At 36.6% G+C, this 27,009-nt stretch overlaps 1 protein-coding gene across 1 annotated transcript in view; it reads left to right on the forward strand.

Moving 5' to 3' along the window:
- KBTBD3 (kelch repeat and BTB domain containing 3) overlaps positions 1 to 24,325 on the forward strand; it is a 37,889-nt gene extending 13,564 nt beyond the window's left edge. Inside the window, exons 2-3 of the mRNA XM_007455882.1 lie at positions 18,023 to 18,267; positions 22,411 to 24,325. Coding sequence (XP_007455944.1) covers positions 18,035 to 18,267; positions 22,411 to 24,013 — 1,836 coding nt within the window. The 5' untranslated portion in view covers positions 18,023 to 18,034 and the 3' untranslated portion in view covers positions 24,014 to 24,325. The remainder of the gene's footprint in view (positions 1 to 18,022; positions 18,268 to 22,410) is intronic.
- The last annotated feature ends 2,684 nt before the right edge of the window (positions 24,326 to 27,009 follow it).

Genomic DNA, 27,009 nt, shown 5'->3' on the forward strand with positions numbered 1-27,009 from the left:
AAGAGTTTGAGGAGAATCAGTGTAAGTTTTGCTTTGTATATTTGGTAGAATTTGCCTGTGAAACCATCTGATCCTGGACTTTTGTTGGTAGGGAGTTGTTTTAAAATTACAGATTCTGTTTTGCTTTTAGTGATCAGTATGTTCAAGTTATCTATTTCTTCTTGATTCAGTTTTTTTTTTTTTAACATCTTTATTGGGGTATAATTGCTTTACAATGGTGTGTTAGTTTCTGCTTTATAACAGAGTGAGTCAGTTATACATATATATATGTTCCCATATCTCTTCCCTCTTGTGTCTCCCTCCCTCCCACTCTCCCTATCCCACCCCTCCAGGCGGTCACAGAGCACCAAGCCGATATCCCTGTGCCATGCAGCTGCTTCCCACTAGCTATCTACCTTACGTTTGTTAGTGTATGTATGTCCATGCCTCTCTCTCGCCCTGTCACAGCTCACCCTTCCCCCTCCCCATATGCTCAAGTCTGTTCTCCAGTAGGTCTGTGTCTTTATTCCTGTTTTACCCCTAGGTTCTTCATGACATTTTTTTTTCTTAAATTCCATATATATGTGTTAGCATACGGTATTTGTCTTTTCCTTTCTGACTTACTTCACTCTGTATGAGACTCTAGGTCTATCCACCTCATTACAAATAGCTCAATTTCGTTTCTTTTTATGGCTGAGTAATATTCCATTGTATATATGTGCCACATCGTCTTTATCCATTCATCCGATGATGGGCACTTAGGTTGTTTCCATCTCTGGGCTATTGTAAATAGAGCTGCAGTGAACATTTTGGTACATGACTCTTTTTGAATTTTGGTTTTCTCAGGGTATATGCCCAGAAGTGGGATTGCTGGGTCATATGATAGTTCTAGTTTTAGTTTTCTGAGGAACCTCCATACTGTTCTCCACAGTGGCTGTTATCAATTTTCATTCCCACCAGCAGTGCAAGATGGTTCCCTTTTCTCCATATCCTCTCCAGCATTTATTGTTTGTAAATTTTTTGATGATGGCCATTCTGACTGGTCTGAGGTGATACTTCATTGTAGATTTGTTCTGCATTGTGATAGTTCTAGTTTTAGTTTTCTGAGGAACCTCCATACTGTTCTCCACAGTGGCTGTATCAATTTTCATTCCCACCAGCAGTGCAAGATGGTTCCCTTTTCTCCATATCCTCTCCAGCATTTATTGTTTGTAGATTTTTTGATGATGGCCATTCTGACTGGTCTGAGGTGATACTTCATTGTAGATTTGTTCTGCATTTCTCTAATATGTGGAGCAGCTTTTCAGGTGTTTGTTGGCCATCTGTATGTCTTCTTTGGAAAAATGTCTATTTAGGTCTTCCTCTCATTTATTGATTGGGTTGTTTGTTTTTCTGTTATTGAGCTGTTTGTATATTTTGGAGATTGATCCTTTGTCCGTTGCTTCCTTTGCAAATATTTTCTGACATTCTGAGGGTAGTCTTTTCATTTTGTTGATGGTTTCCTTTACTATGCAAAAGCTTTTAAGTTCCATTAGGTCCCATTTGTTTATTTTTGTTATTATTTTCATTACTCCAGGAGGTGGGTCAGAAAAGATCTTGCTGTGATTTATGTCAAAGAGTGTTTTTCCTATGTTTTCCTCTAAGAGTTTTATAGTATCTGGTCTTACCTTTAAGTCTTTAATACATTCTGAGTTTATTTTTGTGTATGGTGTTACACAAAACATAAGTGTGTTCTAATTTCATTCTTTTACATGTAGCTGTACAGTTTCCCCAGCACCACTTATTGAACAGATTGTCTTTCTCCATTGTATATTCTTGCCTCCTTTGTCATAGATTAGGTGACCATAGGTGCGTGGGTTCATCTCTGGGATTTCTATCCTGTACCTTTGATATATATTTCTGTTTTTGTGTCAGTGCCATACTGTCTTGATTACTGTAGCTTTCAGTATAGTCTGAAGTCCTCCAGCTCCACTTTTCTTTCTCGAGATTGCTTTGGCTGTTCGGAGTCTTTTGTGTTTCCATACAAATTGTAAAATTTTTTGCTCTAATTCTGTGAAAAATGCCATTGGTAATTGATAGGGATTGCATTGAATCTGTAGATTGCTTTGGGTAGTATAGTCATTTTCACAATATTGATTCTTCCAATCCAAGAACATGGTATATCTCTCCATCTGTTTTTGTCATCTTTGATTGCTTTCATCAGTGTTTTATAGTTTTTTGAGTGCAGGTCTTTTGTCTCTTTAGGTAGGTTTGTTCCTAGGTATTTTATTACTTTTGTTGCAGTGGTAAATGGGGTTGTTTCTTTAATTTCTCTTTCTGATCTTTTGTTGTTAGTGTATAGGAATGCAAGAGATTTCTGTACATTAATTTTGTATCCTGCAACTTTACCAAATTCATTGATGAGTTCTAGTAGTATTCTGGTGGCATCTTTAGGATTTCCTATGTATAGTATCATGTCGTCTGCAAACAGTGACAGTTTTACTTCTTTCCCAATTTTGATTTCTTTGATTTCTTTTTTTTCTCCAATTGCCATGGCTAGGACTTCTAAAACTATGTTGAATAAGTGTGGCAAAAGTGGTCAACCTTGTCCTGTTCCTGATCTTAGAAGAAATGCTTTCAATTTTTCACCATTGAGAATGATGTTGACTATGGGTTTGTCCTATTTGGCTTTTATTATGTTGAGGTCGTTTTCCTCTGTGCCCATTTTCTGGAAATTTTTTTATCATAAATGGGTGTTGAATTTTGTCAAAAGCTTTTTCTGCACCTATCGAAATGATCATATGGTTTTTATTTTTCAGTTTGTTAATATTGTGTATCACATTGATTGATATGTGTATATTGAAGAATCTTTGCATCCCTGGGATAAATCCCACTTGATCCTGGTGTATGATCCTTTTAATGTGCTGTTGAATTCTGTTTGCTAGTATTTTTGTTCAGGATTTTTGCATCTATGTTTATCAGTGATATTGGCCTGTAATTTTTCTGTGTGTGTGATATCTTTGGTTTTGGTGTTCCGGTGATGATGGCCTTGTAGAACGAGTTTGAGAGTGTTCCTCACTCTGCAATCTTTTGGAAGAGTTTGAGAAGGATTGGTGTTAGCTGTTCTCTAAATATTTGGTACAATTCGCCTATGAAGCCATCTGGTCCTGGACTTTTGTTTGTTAGAAGACTTTTAATCACAGTTTCAGTTTCATTACTTGTGATTGGTCTGGTCATATTTTCTATTTCTTCCTCGTTCAGTCTTGGAAAGTTGTACTTTTCCAAGAATTTGTCCATTTCTTCCAGGTTGTCCATTTTATTGGCATATAGTTGCTTATAGTAGTCTCGTATCATCCTTTGTATTTCTGTGGTGTCAGTTGTAACTTCTCCTTTTGCAATTTTATTGATTTGAGTCCTCTCTCTTTTTTTCTTGATGAATCTGGTTAACGGTTTATCAGTTTTGTTTATCTTCTCAGTGTACCAACTTTTATTTTTATTGATCTTTGCTGTTGTTTTTTTCATTTCTATTTCTTTTATTTCTGCTCTCATCTTTATGATTTCTTTCCTTCTGCTAACTTTGGGTTTTCTTTCTTCTTCTTTCTCTAGTTGCTTTACATGTAAGGTTAGATTGTTTATTTGAGATTTCCTTGTTTCTTGAGGTGAGATTGAATTGCTATAAATTTCCCTCTTAGAACTGCTTTTGCTGCATCCCATAGGTTTTGGGTCATCGTGCTTTCATTATCATTTGTTTCTAGGTATTCTTTTATTTCTTCTTTGATTTCTTCAGTGATCTCTTGGTTATTTATCAGTGCAGTGCTTAGCCTCCATGAGTTTGTGTTTTTTACAGTTGTTTTCCTATAATTGATTTCTAATCTTATAGTATTGTTGTCAGAAAAGATGCTTGGTATGATTTCAATTTTCTTAAATTTTCCAAAGCTTGATTTGTGACCCAGGATGTGATCTATCCTGGAAAATTTTCCATGTGCACTTGAGAAGAAAGTGTATTCTGTTGCTTTCACCTGGAATGTCCTATAAGTATCAATTAAATCTATCTGGTCTATTGTGTCATTTAAAGCTTGTTTCCTTATTTTCTGTCTGGATGATCTGTCCACTGGTGTAAGTGGAGTGTTGAGGTCTCCCACTGTTATTGTGTTACTGTCAATTTCCTCTTTTTTGGCTGTTAGTATTTGCCTTAGGTATTGAGGTGCTCCTATGTTGGGTGCATAGACATTTATAATTGTTCCGTCTTCTTCTTGGATTGATCCCTTGATCATTACATAGTGTCCTTTCTTTTCTCTTGGAACATTCTTTATTTTTAAGCCTATTTTGTCTATATGAGTATTGCTCCTTTAGCTTTCTTTTGATTTCCATTTGCATGGAATACCTTTTTTCCATCGCCTCACTTTCCATCTGTATGTGTCCCTAGGTCTGAAGTGGGTCTCTCATAGACAGCATATATACAGGTCTTATTTTTGTATCCATTCAGCCAGTCTGTGTCTTTTGGTTGGAGCATTTAATCCATTTTCATTCAAGGTAATTATAGATATATATGTTCCTATTACCTTTCTCTTTATTGTTTTGGATTTGTTTTAGTAGGTCCTTTTCTTCTTCTCTTGGGTTTCCTGCCTAGAGAAGTTCTTTTAGCATTTGTTGTAAAGCTGATTTGGTGGTGCTGAATTCTCTTAGCTTTTGCTTATCCCTAAAGCTTTTGATTTCTCCATCAAATCCAAATGAGATCCTTGATAGTTAGAGTAATCTTTGTTGTAGGTATTTCTCTTTTATTACTTTAAATATATCTTGACCCTCCCTTCTGGCCTGCAGAGTTTCTGCTGAAAAAACAGCTGATAACTTTATGGAGATTCCCTTTTATGTTATTTTTTGCTTTTCCCTTGCTGCTTTTAATATTTTTTCTTTGTGTTTAATTTTTGTTAGTTTGATTAATATGTGTCTTGGTGGTTTCTCCTAGGGTTTATCTTGTATGGGACTCTCTGCAGTTTCTGCACTTTGGTGGCTATTTCCTTTCCCATGTTAGGGAAGTTTTCAACTATAATCTCTTCACATATTTTCTCAGATTCTTTCTCTTTCTCTTTTTCTTCTGGAACCCCTATAATTCGAATGTTGTGTGTTTAATGTTGTCCCAGAGGTCTCTGACACTGTCCTCAATTCTTTTCATTCTTTTTTCTTTATTCTGCTCCTCAGCAGTTATTTCCACCATTCTATCTTCCAGCTCATTATTTGTTCTTCTTTCTCATTCTGCTGTTGATTCCTTCTAGTGTATTTTTTGCTTCAGTTATTGTGTTGTTCATCACAGTTTTATGTTCTTTAGTTCTTCTAGGTCTTTTTTAAACATTTCTTGTATTTTCTCAATCCATGCCTTCATTCTATTTCTGAGATTTTGTATCACCTTTATTAGTATCATTACTCTGAATTTCTTTTCAGGTAGGTTGCCTATTTTCTCTTCATTTATTTGGTGTTGTAGGTTTTTACTTTGGTCCTTCATCTGTGACATATTTTTTTGTCAACTCATTTTTTTTAATGGGTGGGGCTTTGTTCCTGTCTTACTGGTTGTTTGGCCTGAGGTGTCCAGCACTGGAGTTTGCAGGCAGTTGGGTAGAGTGAGGTCTTGGTGCAGAGATGAGGATCTCCGGGAGACGTCACTCTGATTAATACTTCCTGGCATCTGAGGTTCTCTGTTAGTCCAGCGGTTTGGACTTGTTATCCCCACCTCAGCAGCTCAGGCCTGACCCTCAGCCTGGGAAACAAGATTCTGCAAGCCGTGTGGTGTGGCAAAAAAAAGAAGAAAAAAAAAGGAGTATGATATCGAGGAATAAAAAATAAAGTGAAAGTAGAAAAATAAAAAATGTATTGGAAAAACTAGAAATATAAGTGAAACAACAACAACAAGGTAAAACAGAACCAAAACAGGAAAAAAAAAAAAACAGAGGCAGGGAAGAAACCAAAAGGAGCAGAACAATCACAAAGAGTAAAAGATAAAATAAAATTAGAAAAATAAAAGACTTAATAGAAAAAAATAAAAATATAAATGATACCACCACAAGGTAAACAGAACCACAACATTTAAAAAAAAAAGAAAGAAAAAAATGAAGAAAAGAAAAAGGGGCTGGAAAAAGCCTTGGCTTGGGCCGAGGACCTTAGGTGGTGGTGGGGTTTAAGGTGGGGGCGGGCCCCTAGGCTCAGGACCTGCACAGCCGGAAAGGACATGGCTGGAGCGGGCCTCAGAGTGTGGATTAGATGTACTCTGAGGCAGGGTTTGGGCTCTGCACAGCCAGTGGTGGCCTTGGAGTGCAGAGGATCAGGCCCAAGACCTCAGCAGGCTCTGTATGGCCCAGGTGGGTGGGGGAAACACTGGCTTTGTTCCTTTCTGATCCTCCAATCTCCCAAGGGTCTCTCTGCATCCCCGTTGCTCCCCTCACTGTGGGTGGGCCACTCTAGGTGTGGGAACCCCTCCCCCAGCCGCCCCTCAGGGGCATCCATCCCATCCTGCCTCCATTTCTTCTCCCCCATGCCACATCCTACCTGGTTACTTGGGGGTTCTTCCCATCCCCTTCGTTGTCCGTGGCCCCTCACAAGTGCCTGGTAGGTGCCTTAGTTGTAAGGAGATGTGAACTATGTGTCCTCCTATTTTGCTATCTTGACTCTGCCCCCTCAGATTTTAGTGTTAACCTTTCTCTTAATTGATTTCTAGTCTCATTTCATTGTGGCCACATAACATAATCTGTGTGCCTTCAATTCTTTTAAATCATTTAAGGGTAGGTCAGGATATGGTCACTTTTGCTATATGTTTCATAGGCACTTGAAAATCATGTATTCTGTTGATTAGATTATGTTGGTTGCTGGTGTTATTGAGTTCTTGTGTATCATTGCTGATTTATTGTGTTCTTGTTCTATTAATTTTAGAGAGAAGGACATTCAGGTCTCTAGCATTATAGCTATAATAAATGCATTTGTCTGTTTTTCTTTTCAGGTCTATCAGTTTTTGCTTCCCATTACTGCACCTCTTTTGTTTGATATGTACACATTTAGGTTTGCTATGTCTTCTTGCTAGATTGACATTATGTAGTATATATCTTTGTCCCTGATACCTGTCTTTGTTGATGTCTACTTTACCTGATATTAATATAGCCACACCTGTTTTCTTTTAATTCATGCTTATATAGTATATCTTTCCCTATCTTTTGACTTCCAACCGACTTATATCATTCTGTTTGAAGTGAGTTACTTTTAAGACGTATAAATTTGGGTTTTTTTTTTTAAATCTATTCTGCTGATCTCTGTCTTTTAATTGGTGTGTGTGTGTGTGTGTGTGTGTGTGTGTGTGTGTACCATTTACATTTAGTACAATTATTGAATATGTTAGTACTTAAGTTTGCTTTTTGGTTGTTTGTTTTCTGTTTATTCTGGTTTTTTGTGTTTTGGTTTTTTTTGGCGGTACGCAGGCCTCTCACTGCTGTGGCCTCTCCCGTTGCGGAGCACAGGCTCCAGACACACAGGCTCAGCGGCCATGGCTTACGGGCCCAGCCGCTCCGTGGCATGTGGGATCTTCCCGGACCAGGGCACGAACCCGTGTCCCCTGCATTGGCAGGCGGACTCTCAACCACTGCGACACCAGGGAAGCCCTGTTTATTCTGTTTTTAATTTCTCTTTTTTCTTTTTTCTGCCTCCTTTGGGTTACTTGAAGCTTTTTTAGGATTCCATTTTCCGTTTTCATTCTGCTATAATGATTCTGGGTGTATCTCTTTGTATAGATGCTTTAGGGGTTGTTCTGGGATTACATCACTTACATATGTACATGTATACATTCAGCCCTCCATATCTGTAGGTTCCACATCTGCACGTTCAGAGGACTGAGCGTACTATGCCAGCCATTTAATATAAGGGAGTTAAGCATCTGAGGAGTTTGGTATTGGATGGGGAGGAGTGTCCTGGAACCGATCCCCTGTGGTTACCAAGGGACAACTGTATATAATATATATATGTGCATGTATATAATATATACTTTATAATTGCTCACTGAGGTTTTTCTATGATGGCTGCTTAAAATTCTTGGCACATAATTCTGACATCAGTGTCATCTCACTGTTGATGTCTGTTGATTGTTTTTTCTTATTTAATTTGATATATTTCTGGTTCTTAGCTCTATTGAGTATTATATAAGACTCTAGATCTTATTTAAATCTTGTATTTTAGTGGGTTTTTTTTAACACTGCTCTTTTCGGTTTAGGTTACCACCTCATTGCTGCCAGGTTGAGATGGAAGTCCAGACTTTCCACTATACCTCTGTTGATACCTAGGAGAGGAAGGGCTCCTTTCTACTGCTGGACAGAATTAGAAGTTTAGGCTCCCCTCTCTGCATCCTCTGATACCAATCTCAGCCTCAGATTATCCTCTGATAACAAGAGGCACCTTGTTATTGCTCCTCACGTGGTCTCCAGTGACATCATTGGGGATGGCCTTGTTGCTGCTAATCAGTAGTGGAAGTCCTGATTCTTTACTCGGCCTCTGACTCTACTCCAGCCAGGAGGGGGAGGAATGCCATGTTACTGCCAGGTGGGGGTAGAAGTTCAGGCTCCCCACATGCCACATGATTGCCACTGATTGGGGGGGTTGTTGGTGGCCACTTGTTACCACCCAGAAATGATTAATGTCCTGACTCCCCACTCAGCCTTCACTGACAGCATTCCTTTGGGGGAATGGGAGGAGGAGAGCTGAGGCACCTCATTACAGTCTGGCAAGGGTGGAATTTTTGGCTCTCCATTCCACTTTTGCTGACATTGGTGGGATAGAGCCCCAGTTTTTTTGTGGTGTTTGTCAAAATTTTGTCTTGCTAGGTTGCTCTTTTTCCTGGTCATTTGCCTAAAGAGATAATGTTTTTCTTGGATCTCTTTATGTGTGTGCCCATTGGTGTTCAGTGTTGTCAGCTTCTTCACTATCTATGATATATTAGGCAAAAATAAAACCCAAGGAACTCATCACTGTCTTGTTCCTTGGGTCTGAAGTTCACTAGCCAGCCTGCATGTTTCTCTCCACTTCTCACAGGCTCTGTATGTTTGTGATACATATTTTTATATATGTCCAGGGTTTTTAGTTGTGCTTAGCAGGAGATACAGGGGAAAGTATGTCTACTCTACTTTACTAAAGCAGAGGTCTCATTTTTTATAGGAGTAATATTTATAAGAATTAAATTAAATGCTGTGTGAGACCCATGGCCCAGTACCTGACACATGGTACTGGCTCTATAAATGTTAGCTCTTATTTTTGTCATATATGTCTTTCTTATTCAGAATGATCTTAAATTGTCATGGTAAGTTTTGACCAGTACATTTATGGTTGGATCTTTTGAGCACTAAAATTACTTTCTGAGCTTTCATTTGATATTAAAAATCCAGGGTCAGAATAGTATTGAAAAGAGCATGGACTTTGAGTGAAACAAGCATGTTTCTGTCAGTTTTGTGTCTTACACCTTATTGTTTAATCTCAGCCTCAATTTCCCATTTTGAAAAAGTCATTATTAATACTAATCTTAAAGGATTACGAGCATTGAATGAAATAGCTATATAAATTACTTATAAATTCTAATATTTTCAGGTTTGTTACATCACAAATAAACTGTGAAAATTGAGTCTCTAACCATTCATTTGCTTATCAGTGTTTACCTGTGAACAGAAATGAAAGTTTTGCCATATAGTATTGTTCTCTGATTTGTTGCTTTAAAGGTCCAAAATGATTTGCTTTGATAGGGATGTAAGTGCTTAATTTAGATTGTTGTAATCATCAAAAATTTCCCTCCATATCTCCCCTTTTTTGTCAGTGTATTAACATGCTCAAATTTCTCCCATCTAAAGCAAAACAATATTTCTTAGAATTGCACCTCTAGTCCCAACCTCACTGAACTTAAAAGAAAAAATTATACAAATTTGTTCATTATTCCCTCTTAAAACCACTGTAATCTGGCCTCTCCCCACCCCACCCTCAAATCATCAGTGACTTCAGTCCTTACCTTACCTAATCTCTCTCAGCTTTTGATAATATGGGAACTGCTTCATTCTTGAAATTCTCTTCCTTTAGCTTCCACCATCTTTCCTAATTTTCTTGCATTTCTCTTCCTGTTCTTTGTGAGTTTTTTCTCAGCTGTAGAACTTTTTCACCTGTATCTACTACAGATTGTATTTTCCATTATATTTTCAGTTTGTGTAGACCATCACCTGGTATGTAGCAGATGCTGCATAAATAATTCTTCAACTTAAATTGTCTATCCCTTAAGATTAGTTATCCTTGGTGTTCCATACTTGGCCCTCTTCTCTGCTAATTCTACTTATTTTCCTTGATTGATTTTTATTAATTTCAATGGCTTTAGTTATCTTGTGGATCAGATTCCTCCCAATCTTTCCCTTTCATATATTTTCCAGTGCCCTTTCTCTTTGATTGTGCTTATAATCGTTGATTAAGTAAAGTCTCCATGTAGAAATTCACTCAAGCCAAATTGACAAAGTAGGACATTTCAGCTTCTCTGCTTGACCATTCTACATAGAGTAAACATGGAGGGCTTTAACTTTTAACCACTTTACAAAAGTGAATACCTGTGTGTAATGCTGATGTATTAGTTGATACTTGAAAATTTCAAATAAAGCCATTTTACTTACATTACTAGTTATAGAAATAAAAATTACAATATATATATATCATTGGTTTCACTTCTTATCTGTGAACTATGAGCCTCAGTAACTGACTTAATCCAAGGTCCAAATTATTTATGTATGTATTACAACTTGGTATAAATAATTAGGTATAAATTATATATACACATACAGTGATATTTAAACCTATTGCAAACCATGTTGCTTTTATTCAATGTTGTACAGGAGGTCTTAGCTACTACTGTAGTACAAAAAAAGAAATAAAATTGGTAAAAATAGGAAAGAAAAGCAACAGATTTTCTGTTACAGATTATTGATGCTGTAGCCCATTGCTAGACTTGAGAAATAGACCAGGAGTAACACCCTGGCCTCACTGTGTTGTTGATGTAATTTTTATGCAGAAAACACTAGAGAATCAACAGATAAATATTTAGATTAATAAATGTGCTTGTTGAGTTGCTGGGATTAAAATTAATATTCATCAATTAAGATAATCCTATTTGTTGTAATAGCTACATCTCAGTGGCTTAACAAAATTAAATTTGTTTTTCATTAAGAAAAAGTGTTTGGATTTTTTAAAATTGATATTCTCATTACCAATGCCAGTGAACATGCATATTTGTCCCATTAGATAGTAAGCTCCATGAGAATAGGAGCCATATCTTTGTTACTCACTGCTATATTCTTAACAGAATGATATTTCTAAAATGTAAATCCATTGGTATAATGCCACTCCTTAAAAGTTTTCTAAGTATTCCTCATTACCTATAGAATGAAACCCAAGCCCCCTTGCATGGTATGTAAGACTTTGCATGAGCCATTCCCTATTTACTACTTAAGCTTTTTTTACCCTATCCCCTGTCCTCAACTTTGTATTTCTCCAAAGGGGCCATAATAACTCTTATCCATGCCTTTGCATTTATAGCTTAATTTTTTCTCTTGGAAATGTTTTTCTCACCTTTGGTAACCATTTTCCTTTTTTTTCTTTTTTTTTTTTTTTAACAGCTCAAGTACTGTACTCATCAGGATGGCTTCCTCAATCCTCTTCCCCTCTCTATTTTGTCCTTTCCACCCCTGAAAGCAAGTCTGAATGTTGTCCTTCCTCTATGCTTCCATAACACTGCTCATATCTCTATTATGACCCTTATACAGTTTACTTATTTCTTTCCACACTAGCCTATAAACCTGTAAGAGCAGGGATTCTGTGCCTCATTTATCTTTATATTCCCAAATGTATGCACAGGTTTGAAACCCAGAAGATTTTAAATAAAAGTTTATAGAATAAGAAAGATCAGTGTTAAGGCTGTTGGGGCAAATCAAGTGAGAATGATGAGAGCTTAAACTAAAAGAATGGCGGTAGGGATGGAGAGAAGTGGTTTTAAAAAGGATGTATATGGTTGGTGAAAGACGGCTTCCAAGTGTCTAGCTTGGGAAGTGTAGCAGCCGTTCATCTAGATGAGAAATAGAAAAATAATAGAGTTATGTGGGGGGGAAACCAACATGATACTACTTAAATTTTCGTAGTTTCCAGTGGTAATTATGACCACATTAAAGAATTGGAAAGTAGAGATACCCTCAAATGTCCAATAAGAATGTATTTTAAAATTAAGTTGTAGAAAAAAATTTTATGTATACACACACATACATAATCAATCACATACAGAATGAAAGTATTATGAAACAAGTATTCAGTATCTACCCAAATCGTTTCCTTCATCTCTCCCTGATTAGATGGCTTGGAAGTCAGGGTAGTAATTTCTGCTGTAGATTGTCCCATGTGGATCAAAAATCCTTGTCAACACCTATAATCCTAAACTTTGAGGGAACTTTTAAAAACCCAGATGAATCTAAGCTTATAGGAGATAAATTTATTTTTCCATCTTCAGTATCTAACTTCCTCTAATAAAGAAGGATTTAAATACATATCTTTAAATGGATGAAAATTCAGAGCAGTTCCAATGGGTGTGTAGGTGATAAGGACTGAGTCTTTCAACCAATTCTGTGATTCTTTGAGGCAGGCCATGGAGAGACCCTATATTGCTGTTACAGATTATTGATGCTGTAGCCCATTGCTAGACTTGAGAAATAGACCAGGAGTAACACCCTGGCCTCACTGTGTTGTTGAGAAGATGCTTTGATCCTTTTCACAGCACTAACTCATGTCTATCTAGTGTATATCACGCTGGTTACCTGCTCTGTTATACTACCCTTTGTGTAGTATAAATACTCCCTGGCTAGTCCCTTTAAGTATTCCTTTCTATCATTATGGAGTCAGAAAGAGGAGGCTGGCTCAAGTCTCCACCAGTTGTCTCTCTTCTTTTCATTGATCCTGATAATCCATATAAAACTACTTTGCAATGATAGCTCTTATGTTCAGCTTTCCTCTTAAGCCCTAGGAATTATTAGAGAACTGCTTCTGCTCTCCCTCCCCCTACCACCTTTTTTTTTTTTTTTTTTTTTTTTTTTTTGCGATATGTGGGCCTCTCACTGTCGTGGCCTTTCCCGTTGCCGGACGCGCAAACTCAGCGCCCATGGCTCACGGGCCCAGCCGCTCCGCGGCATGTGGGATCCTCCCGGACCGGGGCACGAACCCGTATCCCCTGCATCGGCAGGCGGACTCTCAACCACTGCGCCACCAGGGAGGCCCCCCTACCACCTTTTAAATGTAAACATTTTGATTAATGTCATTTAAATGATTTCTTTGGCTTTTATGTTAAATTTCTAATAGAAAATAAGTACTAACTTTCATTTATTTAGCACATAGTAAATGCTAAATTATTTATTATTTTTAATCTTCTCAATAACACAAGTAGATAGGTAAAGTTTATCCTTATTTTACAAATGAAGAAAATGAGAATCAAAGATCAGAAGTTACTTGCCTCAAATGTATCACAAGTATATTGCTGAGCCAGCATTGGAACTCAAGTCTTATCCTCTTCTAAAGCCCTACTCCTTCTTCTGTTTCATATTACATCATACCCCTGGGAAGATATATGATTTTATAGTTATTAGAAAAGGAGGAAAAACATGTAACTTTGTAAACAGTTTTACAGGTGACTTAAGAAGTATGCCTTGTGAGGTGAGGAATTACTGGGATATTCTTTTTCATCCTAGGTCAGATGTTATCAACATTCTTTTGTTGTTGTTGTTGTTGTTGTTGTTGTTGTTTTGGCCATGCCACACATCTTGCAGGATCTTAGTTCCCCTACCAGGAATCAAACCCAGGCCCCAGCAGTGAAAGTACAGAGTCCTAACCACTGGAGCAACAGGGAATTCCCTCAACATTCTTAAGTAAAGATTTGCACTGTTGTGATGATTATCTTTGTACCCCACTCTAACTTGGAATATTCTTTTTCATCCTAGATCAGATGTTATTAACATTCTTAAGTAAGATTTGCACTGTTGTGATGACTAGGCCACAGGGTGCCCAGACATTTGGTCAAACATTTTTCTGGGTGTGTCTGTGAGGCTGTTTCTGGATGAGATTAACATTTGAGTAGATAGACTGAGTAAATTATTGCTTACTCTAATGTGGGTGGGTCTTATCCAATCAATTGAAGACCTGAAGAGGACAAAAAAGCTGAGTAAGAAGAAATTTCACCTACCTGACTGCTGGAGCTGGAACATTATCATTTCCTGCCTTTGGACTTGAACTGAAAAATCATCTCTTCCTAGGTCTCCAGCCTGCCAGCTTTCAGACTAGAACTTATACCATCAGCTGTCCTGTTTCTCAGGCCTTTGGATTCAGACTGAAACTACATCATTGGTTGTTCTGAGTCTCCGACTTGCCAGCCACATATCTTGGGACCTCCATAATTTTGTGAGCCGATTATTTATATGTATATACATATATAATATATTTATATATGCACACATATACATACATACACACACACCACACACACATCACACATATACCAGTAGTTATATATATAACAAATAGGCTTATAGCCAAATATATAGCCTATTGGTTCATTGGTTCTGTTTCTCTAAAGAATTCTAATACAACTGTTTTCTGCCTTACTTTTCTTCACAACTGCTCCCAAGCCTCTCATTACCTTTTTTCCCTCCACGACACCCACTCTCTTTGTTAATATGTCTATTTACTTACAGTTACTCAGAACACTGCTCACAAAATTACTGCAGGTAACTTACTTTTCCAATACTACTGTGAATTACATCCTATTAATGGCCCCTGCACGTGCATGCACACACAGTCTTATACAGGAACATTATTCTTCATATAGTACATCAGCTAGTCAGTAACCTTCTGTGATAATGAAAATATTCTGTTTGTGGTGTACAATATAATAGCCATTAGCCACATGTATTAGGGTTCTCCAGAGAAACAGAGCCAATTGGAAGGAGAGATAGATAGATAGATACATAGATAGATAGATAGATAGATAGATAGGGAGATTGATTTACTGTGTGGAGTTGGCTTATGTTATTATGGAAGCTGAGCAGTCCTAAGATCCGCAGTCGGAAAACTGATGCAGGAAAGCCAATAATAAAGTTGCAATCCAAATTTTAGTCCAAAGGCAGGAGAAGTCTGATATTCCATCTCAAAGACAGTGGCAGAGAGAAAGAATTCTGTCTTACTGGGCCTTTTGTTCTTTTCAGGCCTTCAGTGGATTCAGTTCTCCACTCACATTAAGGAGAACAATCTGCTTTCCTCAGTCTACTGATTCAAATGTTAAGCTCATCCAAAAACACCATCACAGACACACCCAGAAATAATGTTTAGCCAAGTGTCTGGGTACCCTGTGGCCCAGCAAGTTGACACATAAAAGTAACCATCACATTACATATGACTACTGACCACTTAAAATATGGCTAGACCAACCAAGGAACTAAATTTTTAATTTTTATTTAATTTCAAGTGATTTAAATGTAAATAGGTATACATGGCTCACAGTTACTGTTTTGGACAACACAGTAGTAGATTGTCTCAGTCCTAGAATGAAGCTTTGACTGATGCTGTAGGACCATTCAGACTACTTCTCCAGTGTCTGGCTTCCACCTGGGCTTGAAACACCTCCTCTGGGAGAACACAGCCACCATGTAAGAAGTCCAACTACTCTGAGACTGCCATGCTATGAGGAAGTATTAAGCTAGTCACGTGGAGAGAGTATATCAAGAGAGGGAGAGAAAGCCCTATCTGTTCTAGCCATCCATCCCATTTGAAGGAAATGTGAATGAAGAAACTGTATTGGACCTCTAACCCAATCAGGCCTTCAGGTAACTTCAGCCAGAGCTGCCACCTGACTCTAACCATATGAAAACCCACAAGCAAGAAGTTCCATCTAAACCTGCAGAACCATAAGAGATAATAAATTGTTGTCTTAAGCCACTCAGTTTTGGGGTGATTTGCAAGGCAACAAATAACCAGAACAGAAGTATGCTAAGGAATCAAGGTTTCCTATTTTTCTGGCTCCCCTAGATCCCAATCTTCTTTTCTTTCTGTTTTCTACTTTCTTGCTTTCTGTGGTATAAACTTTTATGCTTAGAACTAAATTAGCAGTTTGGGAAAGTCACAGTTATCTGGCCTTCAAGTATCTTGGCTTTTTGACCTCATATTTAAAAGGCTTTCCTGCTTTCAGATAGGCCAAGTTGGACCAATGTTTGCCTTTTACTTCCTTACTAAAGGCCATAACCAGTTAATACAGTCTAATATCCTGATCTTTTTCAATCAATTGTCTTTTTTTTTTTTTTTTTTTTTTGCGGTACGCGGGCCTGACACACCCAGAAATAATGTTTAGCCAAGTGTCTGGGTACCCTGTGGCCCAGCAAGTTGACACATAAAAGTAACCATCACATTACATATGACTACTGACCACTTAAAATATGGCTAGACCAACCAAGGAACTAAATTTTTAATTTTTATTTAATTTCAAGTGATTTAAATGTAAATAGGTATACATGGCTCACAGTTACTGTTTTGGACAACACAGTAGTAGATTGTCTCAGTCCTAGAATGAAGCTTTGACTGATGCTGTAGGACCATTCAGACTACTTCTCCAGTGTCTGGCTTCCACCTGGGCTTGAAACACCTCCTCTGGGAGAACACAGCCACCATGTAAGAAGTCCAACTACTCTGAGACTGCCATGCTATGAGGAAGTATTAAGCTAGTCACGTGGAGAGAGTATATCAAGAGAGGGAGAGAAAGCCCTATCTGTTCTAGCCATCCATCCCATTTGAAGGAAATGTGAATGAAGAAACTGTATTGGACCTCTAACCCAATCAGGCCTTCAGGTAACTTCAGCCAGAGCTGCCACCTGACTCTAACCATATGAAAACCCACAAGCAAGAAGTTCCATCTAAACCTGCAGAACCATAAGAGATAATAAATTGTTGTCTTAAGCCACTCAGTTTTGGGGTGATTTGCAAGGCAACAAATAACCAGAACAGAAGTATGCTAAGGAATCAAGGTTTCCTATTTTTCTGGCTCCCCTAGATCCCAATCTTCTTTTCTTTCTGTTTTCTACTTTCTTGCTTTCTGTGGTATAAACTTTTATGCTTAGAACTAAATTAGCAGTTTGGGAAAGTCACAGTTATCTGGCCTTCAAGTATCTTGGCTTTTTGACCTCATATTTAAAAGGCTTTCCTGCTTTCAGATAGGCCAAGTTGGACCAATGTTTGCCTTTTACTTCCTTACTAAAGGCCATAACCAGTTAATACAGTCTAATATCCTGATCTTTTTCAATCAATTGTCTTTTTTTTTTTTTTTTTTTTTTGCGGTACGCGGGCCTCTCACTGTTGTGGCCTCTCCCGTTGCGTAGCACAGGCTCCAGATGCGCAGGCTCAGTGGCCATGGCTCACGGGCCTAACCGCTCCGCGGCATGTGGGATCTTCCCGGAGCGGGACACGAACCCATGTCCCCTGCATCAGCAGGCGGACTCTCAACCACTGTGCCACCAGGGCCCCAATCAATTGTCTTTTAAAAGTCTAATCCCAGAAGACATATACCTATGCTTCAATATCAACATTTTAACCTCTCCTTTGCTGCCAGAAGAAAATGGATGGGAGGGAGAGGAATGTGTTGGGTAAATATTCAAATGATATCTGCTATATAAGCAATACCTCTTATATATAACAAGACTAGTCATGTACTCAGATCCTATATAAGTTATTATACAACTTACAAATTGTGCTATTTAACACAGTTATATAGCCTTGAACTTTATCCCTTAATAATGTACTTTTTATTCCAGTGAGCTCAATATTTATAAAAATTTAAAAGGAATTTATTGCTAAATGTCAGGAAAACAAGTGTTTAGGACACGATTTACTATTATGATTGTTCTTAGTGAGCATTTTTTTGTGATTGACACTAAGAGGGCAAATTTTGGATCTGAAAATTTCATTAGAACTCTGTTACATCAGTGATTTGTTTTTTTCATTCCAGTTCTAAGAACAGATGGAAGTGGCTATGGATAATTCATATGATTTCAATCAACAAGGCTCATGTAATGGAATTCCATCTGAGAAGAAAAACAACTTCCTCGTGTCAGAAGATCATGGACAGAAAATCTTAAGTATACTGCAGAATTTTCGAGAACAAAATGTCTTTTATGATTTCAAAATAATCGTGAAAGATGAAATAATCCCATGTCATCGTTGTGTGTTAGCAGCATGCAGTGACTTTTTCAGGTACTTTACCTTGTTTGTTTATCCCTCAGATTTTATGATACCACTAATTAAGTTATTTTTTACGGCTGTACTCAATTTTCCCCCCACAGAACATGAAACAGTAATCTTTAATACTTAAAAAAAGATAATTAGAACCTAGATTAACTAATGATTTTTGAATATGAAAATATAAGAGTACCTTTTTTAAAGCTCAAGTCTTCCCAGGCTAGGATTGGGAAGTTCTATGGAACATTAGTCCCTTGAATTGTTCTGGAAAAATTTTGTTTTGATCTGGGGTCAGTTTTGTTTGGGGGATCTCTGCACTGTATAATATGGGAAAAGAGGAAAGGACAGATTGAGCAAAAATGGAAGCCAAGTTCAAAGAAAATGAGGAGTCTGAGAAGAAAATACATTTCAGTCATGTATTATATCCCATGGATTGTCCAGGAGAGAAGGACTCTAATGCAGAGAATTTCTCTTCACTTTAGCCAAGATAGTCCTACAGTAGGGAAAAGTACTTCCAGAACCATTTCTGGAGAGCACCCAACTTTTTCTGATTCTAATTCTGAATATAATTTGGTTCCCCATGTAGATCGTCCTACAAGGAATATCCTAGTCAGGACACTGTAAGAATCCACTGTGGTGACAGTGGGTTTCTGATTCTTAACAGTGATTAAGGGTCATGACCTTAGTACTGTGGTAACTGTATCAAGTTAATACCTGTGAGACCTATTCATCAGACAGACAAACCTCTCTTGCTGACATCTTGACCTTCAGCCCTCCTAGTCATACTGCAATAAACTCAAATCCTAATTGCAGTATTTTGCATTATGTTCAGTTTTAGAAACAATTTTTATTCTAAGTAAGCAGGGGTTAAATCTCTAACAAAACACCTATTTCTGTAGGGTTTCCTGCTTTGAATTTGGGAGCAGTGGCTCAGTGCTGCATCACAGTTTACTGGGGACAAGGGGGGCTACAACTTTTACTAGCCTGTTGCCTAACTAGACTATATGTCTTCATGTATTCTTTTCATTTCTTCTCTCATGTATCCTAAGTTATTCTTCTTCAGACTCTACTGGGGCCCTAACTGTTCTTATGTTCTCCCACTCTCAGGTTCCCCTAGTTTCTTCCCACCTCTCTTCTAATCCACTTTTTCTTCCAAGTAACTTTCTTGCTGCCTTATCTTTCATATCACCTCTTCATCAGAGGAAGCTGTACAGTATAATGGTTAAGTACTTGGCCTCTTAATGCACATGCCCTAAATCTAAATCCCAGCTCCACCACTTACTAGGCTTGTGACCTTAGGTAAGTTACACAACCTCTTCAGGCTTCAGTTTCCTTATTTGTAAAAAATTAAGATAATAAAAATAGGACCTAACTCATAATGAGTGTTGAATGGAATAATGTATATATATATATATATTTTGTGGTACACGGGCTTCTCACTGTTGTGGCCTCTCCCGCTGCGGAGCATAGGCTCCGGATACGCAGGCCCAGTGGCCACGGCCCACAGGCCCAACCACTCCGCGGCATGTGGGATCCTCCCGGAGCGGGGCACGAACCCGTGTCCCCTGCATCGGCAGGCAGACTCTCAACCACTGCGCCACCAGGGAAGCCCGAAATAATGTATATTAATGATTAGGTCAGTGCCCACTACATTTAATTAATGTTAGCTGCAATTATTATTATTTCCAAACCTAGCCAAAAAATGGAAATAATTTGGTATGAACACACAGTCTTATTTCTCCATAATGGTTTCATGTTAACAAAGTAAGAAGTTCGTATAAGCATTTGAACTGGCAGTCCTCTACTCTTTATGTTGAAGTTATTTATTAATTAAATGTATTTGCATATAATATTTGTCCATAGTACTTTGTTCAGCCTACTCCTAGCTTTTTAGGGATCTACTTTAAATTTTTAAAAATTATTGTTAAAACAACATGTTTTTCAAAATTCGCATCTGTTTTGAAGTAAAACAAATGACAGTTTTATAATGACCTAGATCCTTTATTATATATAGTATTTTACTAAATGCGTATATAGTTCACCCAAAAATATGTACAAATGTAGATAGAAAGTCTACATTATTTACACTCTTGTATGATAAGGCTACTAATTCATAATTTTGTGTTATGATCAAGCTGACTGGAGTATTGGGATATAAACTCACAGAAATATTGGGGTATATAAAATTAAAACAGAAAATTACATAGTGCATGGTAAATGCCCTTTATAATATTTTTGGAAAATTAAAATTATGATTGAATGTCAAGTCACTGGAGACAAGATTGAAAAGGAATCACATGTATTGTGTAACCACTTTATGATAACATGGTAAATCTGAGATAGAAGTTAACTGGATACTTTAAAGATGAGTAGGATGAAATAGAGAAATATATTACATGTGTCTTCTCAAAGAAAATGTGGAAGTTGGTGGTATGTTAGAAATACATATAATTTTAGAAAACTTTTTCTTAAAGTGATATTAATAATAGTTTGCATCAATTAACTTAGTTATTTCTCTCACAGCTCAGTGAAATAGGTACTACTAGTATCCCCATTTTCAGATGAAGAATTTGAAGCACAATCAAGTTGTTAACCTCCCCAAGGTCACACAGTTAATAAGTGGTATAGGCTAGATACCCACCCAGGCAGTCCTGTTCTAGAGGCCATGCTCTTATTATTACCCTAAACTGACTATAGATATCTTAATAATCTAATTATAACCACAGGTTAATGTTTCTAAGTTGATATATGTTATTGAAATATCCTGCATAATGTGTAACATGTATAAATTTTTGTAACTCTATTTATTCGTTATTGTGTTAAAAAAGTATTGAATACCCCTAGTAGAAAGGGGCGTTACCATCCTTTTCCTAAGTAGTTTTCTGTATTTGGAAGGCTCCTCATATTTTTCAGTTGGACACTTGTGCTGTAATAACTTTAGTTACTCTCTATAGTAGACTTTAATAATGAAGTTTGGATTTCCCCCAGAGTACTTGGGCGCCTGGGCACTACTCACAAAGGTGTCCTGGACAGTACTGGAACAAATACAAACCAGTATTAAACCAGGACCAAAATCAGATGATCTTTAGTCTTAATGAATGTTCAACTGGCAGTCTTTAGTTCTTTGTTGTAGTTCTTTCCTCTTTATCTTTATTTGCAGTTCTACTGAAAACCATCATAATGGGTTTGTTTAAAGTGTAAAAATGAATAACTCTGGATATGAAATTAATATAAGGATGGACAGCAATATTAGTCTTACCAAAGCCAAATGTAAAATATATCTTAGTCTCCTGCCTAAATATTTCCAAATAATTTATATTTTTGCTTAAACTGAGCCAAAAAATTTCCTATTTCCTTAGAGTCTATCAGCTTTATCAGATGGGGATAAATTAGAACTTATTATGAAGAACTTTCAAGCTGGTCTAATTATTCAAATCTGGAGACCCGTCTCCATCTCTCAGTGGCTATTTCTACAAAAAACTTATTTTTAGCCTTTTTAGTTTGGTGTGGTACACTGTTGTTTAGTTTTATAAAATCATATTCCTTTTTTTCTAAAGTGCTGTATGAAATGTGTTTTTAGACATGTATTCAAGTTTATCTTATTTGGTGGATTTCCCCACACAGACAGAGTCATTGGAAACATCTGATATCTCACTGTATTCCATCTTTTACATATTTCACTGCTGCCAAATTGAAAATTATTTTGAAAAAGACTTTTAAATCCTAAACCCAGAAGCTTTTATATATTTTAAGTAATTTTAGTTATCACCTGCAGAGTTGATACTAAATTAACCCATAAGTAAATAAATTCAGCCATTAGAGAGATTTTACCCTAATTTTATGAATAATATATAAGAACATCAAATCAGATGCAAAATTTGAATCTTTTTGTAGCCTTTGGATCCATTGCTGTGGGTCAGCTATAATGTGTATATTTTGCAATATGGGAGTTATGTAATACGTATATTTTACAGATAAATAATATGGTCTCTAACTATTATAGATATTAATTTATTAGGATGCTTTAAAAAATATATTTTGTAAATGTATTTTACATCAACCTAAGAGTAAAAGAAACCTCTTTAAGGTAATATTGAAAATTATCGTGGAATAAAATATTCCTGTTTATTTGTTCTCCTGTGTTCTTCATTTTTGCAGGGCTATGTTTGAAGTAAACATGAAAGAAAGAGATGGTGGAAGTGTTACCATTACTAATTTGTCCTCCAAAGCAGTAAAAGCATTTCTTGATTATGCCTATACTGGAAAAACAAAGATAACAGATGATAATGTGGAAATGTTCTTCCAGTTGTCATCATTTCTTCAAGTTTCCTTCTTGTCCAAAGCTTGCAGTGACTTTTTAATAAAAAGTATTAATCTTGTGAATTGTTTACAGTTATTATCTATGTCAGATAGCTATGGCTCTGCCCGTTTGTTTGATCATGCTTTATACTTTGTACAACATCACTTTTCTTTATTATTTAAATCCAGTGATTTCTTAGAGATGAATTTTGGAGTACTGCAAAAATGTCTGGAATCAGATGAATTAAATGTTCCTGAAGAAGAAACTGTACTGAAAGTTGTCCTTAGTTGGACTAAACATAACTTAGAATCAAGGCAAAAGCATCTGCCTTATTTGATTAAAAAAGTAAGATTGTATCAGTTATCTGAGGAGACACTTCAAGATTGTTTACTCAATGAAGAGTGTTTACTCAAAAGCACAAACTGTTTTGACATAATCATAGATGCAATTAAGTGTGTGCAGGGTTCTGGTGGACTTTTCCCTGATGCTCGACCATCCACAACTGAAAAATACATATTTGTTCACAAAACTGAGGAAAATGGAGAAGATCAATATACATTTTGCTATAATATTAAAAGTGATTCATGGAAGATACTGCCACAATCACACCTGATTGATTTGCCAGGATCTAGTCTGTCTAGTTATGGGGAGAAAATATTCTTGACAGGCGGTTGCAAAGGGCCATGTTGTAGAACAGTTCGGCTTCATATTGCAGAGTCATATCATGATGCCACTGATCAAACCTGGTGCTACTGTCCGGTCAAAAATGATTTTTTCCTGGTATCAACTATGAAAACACCAAGAACCATGCATACATCAGTTATGGCTCTCAACAGATTATTTGTCATAGGTGGAAAGACTAGAGGATCCCAGGACATTAGAAGTCTCTTAGATGTTGAATCTTACAACCCTCTGTCCAAAGAATGGATATCTGTTAGCCCATTACCCAGGGGCATATACTATCCTGAAGCAAGTGCATGCCAAAATGTAATTTATGTTCTTGGATCAGAGGTAGAGATTACAGATGCTTTTAACCCATCACTTGATTGCTTTTTTAAATATAATGCTACAACTGATCAGTGGTCTGAACTAGTAGCAGAGTTTGGGCAGTTTTTTCATGCAACACTAATTAAAGCTGTCCCAGTAAACTGCACACTGTATATATGTGACCTTTCCACTTATAAGGTTTATAGTTTTTGTCCAGATACTTGTGTTTGGAAGGGTGAAGGGTCTTTTGAATGTGCAGGCTTCAACGCAGGTGCAGTTGGAATTGAAGATAAAATTTATATATTAGGTGGTGATTATGCACCAGATGAAATCACAGATGAAGTGCAGGTCTACCACAGCAGCAGGTCTGAGTGGGAAGAAGTTTCACCAATGCCAAGAGCCTTAACTGAATTTTACTGCCAGGTGATTCAGTTTAATAAATACAGGGACCCATGGTTTTCTAATCATTTCTAAAAGTAGTGTGTGATTAGACATTCTAAAACTATTGCAGTTTTAGAAACCTGCAGTAAATTTATTAACCTTAATTATTGGTAAAACGGTCTTTACAGCTTAATAGCATAAAATGCACCTTCTATGAGAGAATTACTATGAATGTATACCATATATGAATTAGCAGTTCCCAGAAACTTAAAATACAAAATAAATTTTACCAAAAATTATATTGTATTTAATTTAATCTTGGAGAGTCTAGAATATTACTATTTTCATATGTAAATAAAACTCAGGCTTTGATGTTTTGATTTTTAAAGTACTTTATCCATGAAACACTAGTTAAAAACAAATCAAACTTCACAGAATTGTACAGTTAAGATGGGAGAAATCTCTCTAGGTAAAAAGTATTTATTTACACTCTGTATTATATGAAGTGAAAAATAAATTAGAGTTGAGAATCCTATCTTATTACTACAGGTATAAGAGTTGTCGAATTCCTATTTTTTCTGATCACTGGTTAGCTGCTTTTAAGCCCTTTCTTTTCTTTCACCATTTTTTAGTCAGAACATTTTCTGAAATGCAGTGTATTTCCCCAGCCTTCTAAACTGTACACTAAACATGGTTTAACTCTTTTCATGATTCGACTCTTCGAAGCATGATGTACTGTGCTGTAATGCCCTAATGCCATTGGCAGTTACTAAAATGTCTTAAAATTTGCTGATTCTATTAGTTTTCAGTGTTAGTTGGTTTCAGTTTTTAGCAGTATTATACCTTATTTTCTAGCGCAAGCTCAGTAAATTAACATTTTTGATTTAATTAATCAGTTCTAAGTTATACCTGACCTGAGTTTATCTTGACATGTAACCCATTTAGTGAAGTTCTTGGTTTCTGGGATCGTAGTCCTAAAATACTTTTTCTGTATCATTGCCAGTTTCCAATGTAAGTGAGGATGTAGAAAATCTGACCTCTAGATAAGTGGACCACTGTTGTTAGCATTTCTTAAACTTTTACATGTCCAAATTTGAGTTACAATAAGAAATTTCAGCGTTTAAATTAGTACCATATCAGTTTTCTGTGATGATATATACCAGCTGTAAAGTGCTGTGTATGTTTACTACTTCAGTAAATTATTCACAGTGAATTATTTTCTAAATTTAAAAATATGACTAGGCTTTTGGTATTGATAGTAGTATTTGAAACTTGCGTCTTGTTAGATGTTTAATCATCTTTAACCCAAACAATGGGAGAGTGTTAATCATCCTTGTTTTCAGCTAAGATGATTCTGCCTTGTAAGAGGATATGTTTCTTTATCAGTTTTACAGATATAGGTATTTTAGGTTTTAAGATACCTGACTTATATCTCAGGTAATGTGCAGGTTGTATTTCTGTGGAATCAAATGTAGTTTCCCACACACTGTAGTAAATGTTAATCTGTTGTAAATGTACATATTCTTTAGAAGTGGAAATATACTTATATGAAGGTCCTTTTATTTTACTATATAAATTTTTGCAATCATAAGTTTCAAATATATTTTTTAAAATAGAACAGAATATTAGACTGAATTATCGTGCAATTTCAAAATGAGGGATTGTCTGTAATCAGGTGACAGTTGCATAAAAAGTATTCTTTAGAATTGGTGGCTTCCTACCTTAGTTGGCTCTGCCCTTTCCTCTGTGTGTGTATTGTGTGTGTAAGAAAAAAAGAAAATTCAATGGAGGCTTTCTTTTACGTGTTACGTGGCATTCTGGAAACAAGTTATTTGAGAAAGACCATAACACAGTGGGGACTAAATTGTTAACTTAAGCATATATAAACAAATATTTCCAGAAAGGGAGAACTAAAGCAAAATAGAATCCATTCCTGATCTTGTTTCATTCATTTTATCTTGATTTCTACCATTCTTCTCATTGGCCATTGATTTCTGATGTTACTAGAAATATCCTTGTTATCAAGGCCTAGGTGGCTCCCTCTGCATTTGATTTAATACACTTTCTAACGCACAAGGCTTTCTGCTTTAGTTTCTACAATTGCTGCAGGTTACTTGTTAATCACTTTCACTTATTGCCATCCCTTTACATCTGTACCTGAGTGCTCTTCATCAGTTATAACTGCAAGAAAAGTAGTCTGTCTGTCTAGTCATAAAACCCCAGACTCTTCCTTTACTTACTGTTATTTTTCCTTGGCACCATAGCAATCTGTGCTGGGCTTGGCTCTGTTAATAATTGATCTTGTTCTCTCTAATTTTGCATCATCTGGTAAAGGTAACAGTTTCATTTGATCTATCAAATGGTTGTTGAAAATGGTTCTGGGTGTTCAAAATCCTCAAGGAACTGAATCACATACACACATGGTCAGTGACTGAACTGGTATTATTGATATCTTTCCGATCTTGCCAATCACTGTGGCTTCACTAAGAACCATATATATTATTCTGGCCTTACCCTCCATTCTGGATTTCTGACATGCAAATCTCAGTGATCTCTCAAGTCTATTCTCAGTACCCAGAAGGAGCTGTCTTTCCTGTTTGTAAGGTTAGGAAATAATATCCCTTTATGACTTCTTCCCTTAGTCTTTTTATTTTTTTTCTTTAAAGTCTGCTTTCCTTTCATTATCATCCTTCAGCCAGTGCTGCAGTGTAAGATACAAAATAATTATGCTCATTATCCAGATTGCTTTCATTCTTGTGGAAAAATTCTAATTAACATTTCTAAATCCTTTATCATTTGTCCGGGTCCACTACATTTGGCTTATGCACGCAAAAAATTTCCAATATTGTAATGTCTTCTAAAATTGAAAGTAGGTATGTGTCACTATTAAATATAAAAAAGATTAAATTCAACATTTATATGAGATCAAAGTTAATGAACATTTTTAGAGCAATCTTCAAACTTGATTTACAATGTGGAGCACCTTTTGTTTATCTATTGCCTGTGAGACTAAGCAGTATGAAGAATATTTGCCTAATCAAAATTTACTGCATTCCCATAACACTCAACTCTGGTTTGGGGAGGGAAAG

Source organism: Lipotes vexillifer, unplaced genomic scaffold (genome assembly GCF_000442215.2).
Source record: "Lipotes vexillifer unplaced genomic scaffold, Lipotes_vexillifer_v1.1 scaffold1581, whole genome shotgun sequence".
Classification (NCBI taxonomy): Eukaryota; Metazoa; Chordata; class Mammalia; order Artiodactyla; family Lipotidae; genus Lipotes; species Lipotes vexillifer.